General features: G+C 40.9%; 1 protein-coding gene across 2 annotated transcripts in view; it reads left to right on the top strand.

Moving 5' to 3' along the window:
- KLF12 (Kruppel-like factor 12) overlaps positions 1–11,469 on the top strand; it is a 171,012-nt gene that overhangs the window by 98,590 nt on the left and 60,953 nt on the right. For both annotated transcript variants that reach the window (XM_010575255.1, XM_010575254.1), the window contains exon 4: positions 828–963. In XM_010575255.1, coding sequence (XP_010573557.1) covers positions 828–963 — 136 coding nt within the window. The remainder of the gene's footprint in view (positions 1–827; positions 964–11,469) is intronic.

Genomic DNA, 11,469 nt, shown 5'->3' with positions numbered 1-11,469 from the left:
GGCTGTGTCCGGCACGGGGCAGCCCCGGCCGCTCCTCACAGGGGCCGCCCGCAGCCCCCCCGCCGCCAGTGCCTGGGCACCTGCACCGTTGCCATACAGCATGGATACTCTAAGCTGTGAACGGACAAAACAGTCCTGCAATTCCTGATCTCCACATGTTCGTAAGACCTGAGACTCTGTGACTTTTCAAAAAAATCTGGCTAAGCCTAACTGACATCCGTCACCTGAAAGTTAGTTGCCTGGGCGAAGTTACATGCAGTGGCTTTGCTACATGTAATTTGGAGGGAAGGTTCTTTCAGAGATTGACATCAGTGTTGAATTGAGTCAGAAGTCAGGACAACTGGTTTTTTTCAGATGCCTGAATTTTAGTTGACTGGAGTGACATGTGTCCCAGCCTGGTATCTCATGGTGAACACTCAGAATCAAAGATTGCTCCTGAAATTTTGCTGTAAAATTTACTCTGGAGTGTGCTGTGTTGTACAAAGCAGATGTAGCCCTTTCTCCTCACTTTCTGAAGACAGGCAGAGTAAGTAACTTGAGGGTAAACAGAGTTTTTGATGGATATTATATATGCAGTTTTATTTCAGGTCCGCCAAATGCATTGGTGTAGCCTGTGTGCATTTGCACGCCTGCATGCCATTGGAAATGCTTGCGCCTAGCTGTAACACCACTAGGTGACTTTGCCAATCCGTCACCTGTTTTGGGATGCTCAGCACAAGCGGTGCCATGCAGCCCGAGCAAGTGGATGTGTTGTGTGCCCTGATGTTGTTCTGGGATGAGATTAATTTCAGCACGCTCATATTAATCCATTATATGTCTCTTTCCAGCACAAATGGACCCCCGAGGCCTATCTCCCAGACAAATTAAAAGTGACAGTGATGATGACGACCTGCCAAATGTGACCTTAGATAGCGTTAATGAAACTGGATCTACAGCGCTCTCCATAGCCAGAGCAGTACAAGAGTAAGTATCACATTCCCAGAGCAAGATGAGTGTTGCTGAGGTGTCCGTGGACCGTTGGAGGCACCGGCCCTCGGCAGCACTGCAGGGGTGTCCCACCAGCTGCGGGCCAGCACACCTGCCAGCATCTTTTCTGTGTAGCTTTGTTCCCTTTAGGAAGAGATGGCTGTATCTCTCATCTCTCTCTGATTCTCTTTTCCTTTCTTTCTCTCTGCCCCCATTATTAGGTAAAGTTTCAAACTGAAATTGTTTCTTCCCCTTTATTTACTTGCAAAGCTTGCAGTGTTTTTATATCCTCTCTAAAGGGAGACCAGGTTAGACTTTCACTCAAAAACCATGAATTTTTTTCTTGACTGACAGCAGCATCAAGAAGTTCATTCTAGTTGCTGTCAGATAGGAACTACCTACATTTCTCCTGAAGGACAGTGTCATTGAAAGGAAATGAGTAAGGGGCTTTGAACAGTTTTTCCACTGCTGTTATTTTTCTATGTACTTGTACTCACTAGACAGACAAATAAGTTCTTAATTTAATGTCTGTATTGCTTGTTTGGAAAAAAAAAAAAGAACAGTTTATCATGAACATTAGCAATTCTGTAGATGCATGAGCTTGCTCAGTCACTGTAGCAGCTGGAAGGGAACCAACTGTGAGGTAAATAAGTATTAATATCCCCATTTTATAGGTGAGGAAAATGAGGTTATGCGTAAAGGTCACCCTGTAGGTCTGAAGCAGAGCTGGAAATAGAACTAGAGCCTCCAGGCACTGAAGCCTGTGCTAGACCCACAAAACAACACATTACTTTATCTGAGAGGTTCAAAATATGGGCGTTCTGGACATTATTAAATAGGAAGGGATATAATAAAGGCCATTAGACATTGTTATTATATAATTTATTATAGATGCATTTTAAATGTCTTAACATGGTATCTAAAAGTACTTAATGTTTTGCTTTGTTTTCCTGGCCATCAATAGCCAAAGGCACTGATGTTTCTAAGCCGTGTGTGAGGAGGAACTACTTTTTTTGTGTTTTCACCAGACATCTGCTAATTCATCTTCTAGTCAAGCACAGTAACTGTGATCCTCAAACCTATATTCCCCTTAAGCAGAGAGGGAGGTCTTTATGGGCAAGGCAAGGCGTTGGCTCTCACTGTAATTAGCACGGTTCCCTTCTGACGGTGATAAAGGAAGGGAAGGTTTCTTCACCAGTGACGCTATTGCTTGAAAGACAGTCCTAGCACATATTTTGAATTCACTAGTTACAACACCAGGCCCTGAAATGCGAAGTATTTTTTCTCAGTTTATAGCACACATAATAAGCCTGAAAAATAAAACAACCTGTCATGATTTTGCACTAAATAGTTCTGTCTAATTAATGAAAAGAGGATGCATGGGTCGCTAGCAAATACTTTTAATATGTAACTGGCAGGCAGATACTGTTCTCTGTGATTGATACTGCTTGAACACTTAGAGAATTGGTCAAACCATGAAAAACTTTTTTAGCTTTTCCACAGTGCATTCCACAGTTTGTGAAGGTAGATGTGTTGAATATTACTTGGCTGGCTCTGGAGCTTAAGAATTAAATTAAGAAATTTAATAATATAACATCAACTCATCCTTGTTACAGGTTTTATTTAAACAGTAATTTGTTAGTTTATTTCAAAAGCCCCATTAGGAAAACCTAATTTGACTGTGATCTGCAATTTGTCTTCTTCTTTACTTCATTCTCAGTCACAGATGCAACACATACAGCTGCAGAGCTGAAAAGAGACATTAGCACATTATACTGACTTCACTCAATCCATTTCTTTCTCAGTCTATAACATAGTGCTTTACAGGAAGGGTCTATTCTGAATTTAGGCATCTAACATGTACCTTAATATTAGACATTTAGCAAAGCAGTCTACTGAAAATAAAAGCCTGCATTCTACGTACCCTTGTTGGAGAGAGGAAGGTGCCTTTCAAGCCTTCCAAAGGGAGATCCTGTGTGCTCAATTTCAGCATCTAAACTTAGCAGACAGGAATTTCCTCTGAGGATGTGGAAAGGCACCTACTGTTCTGATGAATAACCGGGCAGCGTAGGGGCATGCATAGAAAGGCTGCTTCAGCAGGCAATAAAGTGTAGGTCTAAGCTCAGTGCCTAAGTGAGGCAGGCTGGACCTCAGAGTCTAGAAGACTGTCCCACAGAGTGTGTTCTTTCTTATGTGAGCTTGTAAGCTCGCTCTTATGAATAGTTATACAGTTAACAACAAAAAATAACTTTTTGCATATACTGGCTGGGAAGTACAGCATGGCATCTCCAAAGAGATGGCAGCATCGTTTCCTTCAGTACCAGATTGCTGTTGTGCAATCTTGTCTTTGTTAAACAAAATACCAAGACTAGTTTGTAGATGATGGTGGCAGGTGCAAGACAACAGTTGACCTTTTTCTGGTTGGTTTTCAGACATATTTTAAATTACCCTGCATAAGGATTAAAAATATATATATATGTATGTATATATATTTGCCTATTGCCACCTATTCTTCAGGAGCAATGGGATTTCAAATACCCTGTGGTGGATTTTTGCTTTGGGTGGGTCCTGTGCTGCCCCTCACACAATATGTGGGGCTGGGGGGTATTGCCTTAGTGAGGCTCCTGACTTTCCCTGTGTGCTGTCTGTGGGGTTCAGGGTTTGTCTTGCCTAGTTAGACATCTGCAATGTAGGCATCTGCATCCGAGCTAGTTATCTTGCCTCCCTGAATGTGGGCTGGAGAGCAGTTGGCGTGTCCAGGCAGTAATTCTTTTGACCTATTCTAGCTGTCTAATTTAGGGAGAGAGAGAGACTCAAGCCCATGAGTGCTCGTTCCTCTCCATTGACTGCAGGTGATGCAGACAGCTGCCTGGGACACACATGTCAGCACTGCAGATCTCTGGTGTGAGGTGAGGGGATGGCAATCCACACTGCCTGACTGGGGAGTCAGCGTGCCAGAAACTGGGAGTGACCAGACGATACTGAATGCTCCAGCATCTTCCCTTGGATCTAAATCTGCAATGCCAAGGTTTTAACCACAAGCTGAAGGAAGTAACTAGTCAGTGTTTGGGGAGGAACCATTGTTTTAATAACAGCCATTTTTAAGCTTGTTGTCTTGGAAATTACCCTTATGTGGCTGGGTCACAGGACAGTTTGGAACACCTATATGAAAGCTTTGCTTTTCATGTCCTCTAAAACTGGAAGGCATCTGCCTGTGTTGCTGCTTTGTTTCAGGTCCACTATATTCTCAGAGGAAAAACATTCTTACCAGTAAAAATTGCGACAATCAGACACTAAAAGCCACGTGTTTGGCATTAGTTCCTATTTACTTAAACAGAATGTGATTTGCTTGCATATTTGTAAAATAACCAAGTATGACTATTTTTTCTCAGGGAAATTGCCTTCTTGCTGCTAGCTTTGTATTGGCTGAGCTTCCAGACTTCTCAGTAGTTCTTTTGTAATGACTTCATAGTCCTTCTTCAGTTCAGCAAACCCAATCAATAATGTAAAGTTATTGATAAACAAAGTCATTATTTCAAGCAGAGTACTTTAGTGAAATTTCTTTATGTGACAGTGCTGCTTTATGGCAGTTGCTATGCCTTACCATAATACAGACTAAGAATAATTTATTAATTTCAGATAATATGCTCTGGCTGATAATACATATTGCAGCAGTATGTAGATTTCAGCGGGCTTTGCATTGTAAGCAGCATTTCATCCTTTTTGTAGCATGTTTTACAAACTCATTTTGACATGTAGCTCTCTAACAAAGAGCAGATTTGCCTCTATACGCCTGACACCACTGATGCTTATTACACAACAAGAATAGCATCATATATTCAGGGTCAAATCTCAGATAGACTCTAGAAATCTTTATGAAGCCAAGGGAAGAGAAGGCATTAGTCAAGCCCTAGAAGACCAGTAAAACTTTTTATGGGCCCATCTCAGAGGCAACATGCTGTTCCCTCATCCTGGCAGCCCTGATGTAGCGGGGCTCAGGAGCCATCTCCATGGTACGTAGTAATGCAAACCCTGAACAGGGCATTCATCTCCTTCTTTCCCTGCACACTTATTTTATGTTACTTTACAGCATGCAGCTCTTTCTCCCTGAACATGCACAACGTAAGATCTCCTGCTTGCTGAGGGCAGAAGCAGGAGAGGCAGAGGGTGATTTTTAGCATGAACTTTTGATCAGTGTGTCGGTAAAAATCCAAAGATCCAGAAATTCCTCCTTCTGTCTCTAGCCTTTTTTCTCCTTAGGGGTTGTAGGCAGAGGGAACTCCTTTGACAAAATCGTTTTTTCTTTCAAATCAAGTCAAGGAAAAGATGGACTGTGCATATAAACTTATGATGGTTGCTTATTTTTCTGCGGTAATGGAGAGACAGAAAATTCAGAAAGGAAATCCTGAATACTTGTAGTTATAGCTGCGGTTAATTCATAGAAATGTGGTTTGTCATTTGGATGTGACTATGGTGACCTTTAGAGTGAACTCTTCTTTGCGCTGAAGCTGGGTGCCACTGAATGTTTGTATGAAAATGAGATTAGGGGCTTCGACCCTACCCCTATTCTCTTTGGCTGCATTATGTGATGATACATTGATGCTGATGTGATCATCTTACTTTATTTTTAAATTGTGCTGGCTTTTATTGCAATACTGTGGAAGATAGTTTTGGATACTGCACTAGTGAAAAAGAAATTCCACAGCAGACAGACAGCATAGCCACATTACCAGTGTACTCTCTTAAACTGGTATGTATTTTTCGAGTCTGAATTTTTCTCCTTAGATTTTTTTTCTCCCTCCTCTTCTTCAATGTAAATCAACTTCTGTGGTTGATTTTTATCTCTTTTCAGGTTTATAACTGTGTTCCCATCAACCATTCATTTTCTATACCGATATTGTCTGTTTTCCTGCTTCACCTGCAATCATTACTACCATTATAGGGAACTTTCACCTCAGTTTTTTCTTCTACTTGCAGACAAAATACTTTGTCCTGAATCTCCAAGAAACGTAAGCAAGGGTGTTTTGGCAGTACTTGCATGAACTTTGCTTCTCTCTCCTCTGGTACATCTGCCCTCTGTGAACAAATGCTCGTTTTAAAACTGGCACACAATTGGATGGTGATTTTACAGATGGCGAACTGACTAGTGCTGGTCTGGAATTTCTCAATAAAGCATTTTTTTTCACTGGAGAATGCTAATGGGTCTAAAGCAAAATCGTGGGAATACATCAGTTTCAATTTTACTTTTCTCATGAAGATTTGCCAAGTCTGGGATGCATTTTTCCATTGCAGTAAAGCTTTAGAGAAGAAGATTGCATGGTTGCTGCAATGCTCCTGGCGGGAAACTGGACCCCACACTCAGAAAGCAGAACTGCCCATGGGCTTCCCACCTCCCCACAGGCTCTTATGCAGTGGAGCTTCTCCTCAGCTTCCTCCAGAGTCACTCTACAAACTGAACTGACTTATTAAACATTAATAGAGAGAGGTGTGTATGCAGATACGTAAGCGGAAAACACTGGTGATGTAGAGCCCTTACAGGCAGGCAGTCATCTGTACTATGGTTGATGCCCCCACTGTGTCATTATTTCAGGGATGTTTCTGTTCTAGTTTTGTTTTATTTTTTGTCAGCAGTGTCAGATATATATTCTGTGGCAGAAAAGAAAAGTTATCTGCAGTGAAAAGTGTTGCTGGTTTGGAAGTTGGCTAATGACCCAAAGGCACCATTGAGCTGTCAGAGGTGTGCTGTGTGTCAGCTAGCTTAGGGAACCTCTGGGCAGTACTGGACTGTCCAGTTTGGACATATCTGAACCCTGCAGCAAGGTTTGTCTCTCACAATGTAATCTATCTAAAAGTTAGGCTCAGGTGTTTGGGATTTCCTCAGTGGAGAGATGTGCATACTTCTAGGTCCAATAATCTTATCAGTTGTGATCATCTACCTTTTGGAGGTGCCTGCCTTCCCCAATGGTTATAAAGGAGCCTGCACAAATGTCTTAGGGAGAGTGATAAAACTTAACATTGCTGAAGTTATATGTGAGGAATCCCCCTCTATGTGATTTTCTAAGGCCATGCTGGAAGTCTGTGGCTCAAGAAGAAACTGAAGAAGAACATCTAAACTTTGGGCCTGTGCAACTACTATAAGTGTGATTTTTCCTTCCTACATGCGGTTCAGATGACTCGCTAAAGTACTGACTTCTTCTACAATGTATTTATATGGCACTTTACAAACTTTCTTCTAGTAGAATTTAAAATCTCAGAATCCTCAGTTTGTATATAAAAATGAATGTGCCTAAAGCTGTACTAAGGACGACTACTGCAAGAGCTTGACAGCCCTATATACCTTTGGGAATTGCTCTTTAGGCACTAACTGTGAGCCTTTGGCTTCAGTAATCCAAATGCATCTATACTATTCAAAAAGGTTCTTTTTCTTTTTCTTTTTTTTTTTTTTAATATGTGATATTTTACCCCCAAAAAAGTTTAATAACTTGACAGTTGGGCAGTAAAATCAAAGGATGCCATTCTGTGCATGCACAGAGAATTTAGGATTTTTGGTGTGGAAATTTGCCGGTATATGTCCCAGAGCCTTTTGCCAGGATAACAGATTCCCCATCAGCCAATGATCATTAGGAACAAGTGCCAGGTGGATGGCAAATGTAAATCAAAAGCAGCTTCTACAAAGAAATTGATGTTGCTGCCTGCTTTGAAAGGATGGTATTACTTAAATGACAGTATATTAGGAGATAGGGATATTGTCAAATTGTTCCCTGAAGAAAGCTAATTTGACAATAAAAGTGCTTTTAGCTTGGTTTACACAAAATTATGTTTTCCTATCTCCCTCCTATCTCCCGTATAACAGTAAGTTACCATGACTGTTGAGTAGATGAATCTAGAGCAAGGATGCATTGCCATTAGGGTGTCTGTTCTCTTCTTTTGAATCACTTTGAAGTGCTAGGCATTGCTCTTCAATACATATTTTATCACACCATTGCAAGGAGTAATATTTTCCTTTTAAGAGAAATATTGAAATTAAGTGCATAATAAGCTGGAAGAACCAAGGAATCCTGGCTCTGCTGAAGTCCAGAGGAGTTTTACCATTAACTTCACTGGGTCTAACGATTAACCTTAAAACTGTAACAGAAGTCTGGATGCTAAAAAGAAAAAAAGTAAATCAGCACTTAGGCTGTTTTGGGGACCAGCATAGTGCAGCAAGAGAGTTATTTGTAACAGGTCTGGATTCATAGATACTGTTCTGTATGTCTCTTTCAGTACCTTTATCCATCACAAGGAAACTTTCAAAGATCTTGTTTCCCACCTTCAGTTCAGTGTCTATATTGAGTTGTCTCATATGATTGTCTTCTCAAAAATAGATGAAATTTGTTAATTAATTTAAATTTTAGTCTAAGGAGTGTCAGTCATTTCAAAGTAGTTATCAAACTTTGCCATTACTGGGAATTTACATTACTAAACATGTTTACATAAATGTGCTTTGGAATAAAATGCCCCAAAACAATAGTGTATGATTATAATTCATATAGCACTTTTTATCTTTGGAGTGCTTTGCAAACATTAACTAATTAAATTGTACAGGTCCCTTGTGTGTTCAAATATTATAATTACCCGCAGGTTAGTGACTTGCTCAAGGCCATGCAGCAAAGCAGAGGATGAGCTGGGATCAGGAATGTCTGCCTTCTAGTCCCATGCTTAATCCACTACAATGTGTTGCTCCAGAGTGAGGCTTGAGTCATTAGTGGTTAGATATGTGAAATGCATTTTATTGATAGGGACGCAGGCATTGTGTAATTGCTTGAAGAGCATGACACCGAAGAATGAATTATAAATAACATTATGCATTACTGCTACCCAGTTAGCAGTTTGTACACCTATTTGGCAGCTGTTTCCCCAGTGGTTCGTTATTCAGCTTTTTCTGTTTTTTCTTTCTAAATCACCACAAAAAGCAGAGGCAGAGCTGTGTGCATTAAGAAATTCAGAGCTGTAGCAAATACTCATCAGTGCGGATTAGATAGCAGAACACTGCCAGAAAAAGCCACAATAAAACTACCTCAGTGAACTGGTACCTTGACTTACTGATAAGAAAGAGTATTGTCCTCTGCTGTCACTTGAGCCAAAATTACTTCTTTTTTCATTATCTAGATCAGATAAGTTTTTATCTTTCCTTTTCCATAAGGCAGTTCCTGTGATTTTGTGACAGACAAACATGCAGCACAATTAAATCTTAATAGCAGCGCTTATACTGATTTATGGAAAAATGTTTCCTGAGTGTTTAGATCAATGCATGCAAAAACACAAAGTTGTGTAGGTCACAAGTATGTAAAATGCATGCAAAGGAGGTCACTGTTAAGAGGGGAACACTGGTTAGCAAGGCATAATTGAGTGAGCATGTGAAAACAGGGATCTTAAAAAAAAAAAAAACCACCAAATTTTTTCTGCCATTTTCTTTTTTTCCTGCACAATGGGAAAAGATTGTGCTAGGTTTTCCCCTTTATTAGTTCAATCCTCTTTCACTAGTAGTGACTCCACTGCAACCTCATTTCTCACAGCAAGTTCTTTTTAGGCTGGAGATAAAGAGGAGTGAAAGGAAGTTCCTGGATGATGGATATGGAGGAGTTTTTTGTGCTGAGCTCGTGTACCAAGGGGCTGTCATTCTCCATGTGTATGTGACTGAGGACATGAGTATTACTGTTTTGGACACATCAAGAAAAGGATAATTGGAGCTTAAAGCCACCACACATATGAAGTTACTGTAGCCAAAATGAAAGGAACCGAAGGCTGAAACAAGGAGTAAAGCAACGCAATGGCTGAGATAGTAGCATGTAATCCTGAAGTTTGCCAGAAGTAATGATAGTCACAGGTTTCAGAGTCAAGCCGAGCACCTTCATCATTATAGCTGTGACAAACAAAAGATGTGTCAGCAATGAAGTTTTGGGTCACATTTTTCTTTATTTACCCTTCTGGGATATACTGAGTTGCCACAGGATGCAGCAGTGCAAGGGAATATGAAAACTGAGGCAGGCAGAAAATAAAGAAGGCACCAGGGTGGGTCAGAGGAGGCAGCAATGACCAAACCGCTCTTGCCTAGCATGTATTGCTAAGCTCAGGCAGTGTGGAGCACACTGGCAGGTACTTAGGTCAGAGGCTGCCCTAAAAAGTGGTCATCCTAAAGCCTCCCTACAGGATCTGCTGCTGGCAGAAATCTCCAGCATTGCAAACACAGCCTGAAAAATGAAATAACCTGGAACTGAACAGAACCTGCCAGCAGGCACAAAAAGAAGCGCTTGCATTTCTGTACTCATTAGAAGTCAGCAGGAGTCTCAATCTTGTCAAAATATCTCCCTCAATTATTTGCATTAAAAATATGATACTTAACATAGGGTTGGGATACTGCATGATAAATCAGGGACACACAATGGTGTTAGACAGACAGATAGCTTCACATAGAAGTCACCATGGTGTTTCTCTTAAGCACTGATGGCCATTGCTATTTCTATGATCAGCTGCTTATCAGGGCCAAAGAGTCAAACCATTTATAAATAAGTTCACAGGAGGAACTGGAATAATGACCGAAATATCAGTCATAAAAATTTCAAAAGCAGAGTAACAGGATAATGTTGTATAATAAATTATTTGCTGAAAATTATTTAGTCAGCTGAACAGGTTGATGCCCTTTGCACTCAATATTTCCACTTCTAAACTACTTGCTCTCTGTATCACCACATCATTTCTGAGATTCTTAGCTACTACTAAGGCATAGTCAAAATAAAATCTGTTTTTCCTCTTGCTTGAGAGGAACTACCAAGTGCATGCAGTTCTGCAACAGGCACATCCTTGTCAATATACTGCATGGTGTAGAGGTACCGCTGTCTTCATACCCTCACAACATGTGTGAAATATTACAGGTACCCAGAACCAAGATGAACCATAACAGCATGGGCACTTGAGATGAGATGCAGATTGCCTGCTTTGGGGGAGGTCTGGTGGAGGTGTTGTGAGGTTATGAAATAGGTGATTGGATCCAGCAGTGTTTCAGAGCACCTACACAAAGCTTCAACACTCCCATGATACAGTCAACACAGAGTTAAATGCTCTCAAGTTCAACGGGCAGAGCAACCAGCTTCCTAGAGCTGGCTCCACTTACCTGCTAGGTATTTGGTTGTCATCTCTGCTCTCTTTGGAGCTTGGGCTTCTGACCTGTAGTTGTTCATTAAAATACAGTTTAGAAAATAAAAAACGGCTTATGTTCCCAACTTCCCATTGTGAAAAACAAGAGATCAAGTACTTTGTTCTGAGCTTACCTATTTCTGCCTGGTTTAAAACCCAGAGCATGCTGTCCTCCTCCTAACAGCCTTCACTCTCTTTAAAAATGTGACCATCAGTGGCAGCAGTGGTGCAGCCACCCACATCTGGCATAAAAACCTAGTGGTTAGAGCACTGACTCAGGAAGCCAGATACGTACATTTGCCAATTCTGGAACACAAGGCTATGACGCAA

This window comes from Haliaeetus leucocephalus, unplaced genomic scaffold (genome assembly GCF_000737465.1).
Source record: "Haliaeetus leucocephalus isolate CR32 unplaced genomic scaffold, Haliaeetus_leucocephalus-4.0 Scaffold462, whole genome shotgun sequence".
Lineage (NCBI taxonomy): Eukaryota > Metazoa > Chordata > Aves > Accipitriformes > Accipitridae > Haliaeetus > Haliaeetus leucocephalus.
The sequence above is the reverse complement of the archived record's forward strand: the minus strand, read 5'-3'. Positions and strand labels throughout refer to the sequence as shown.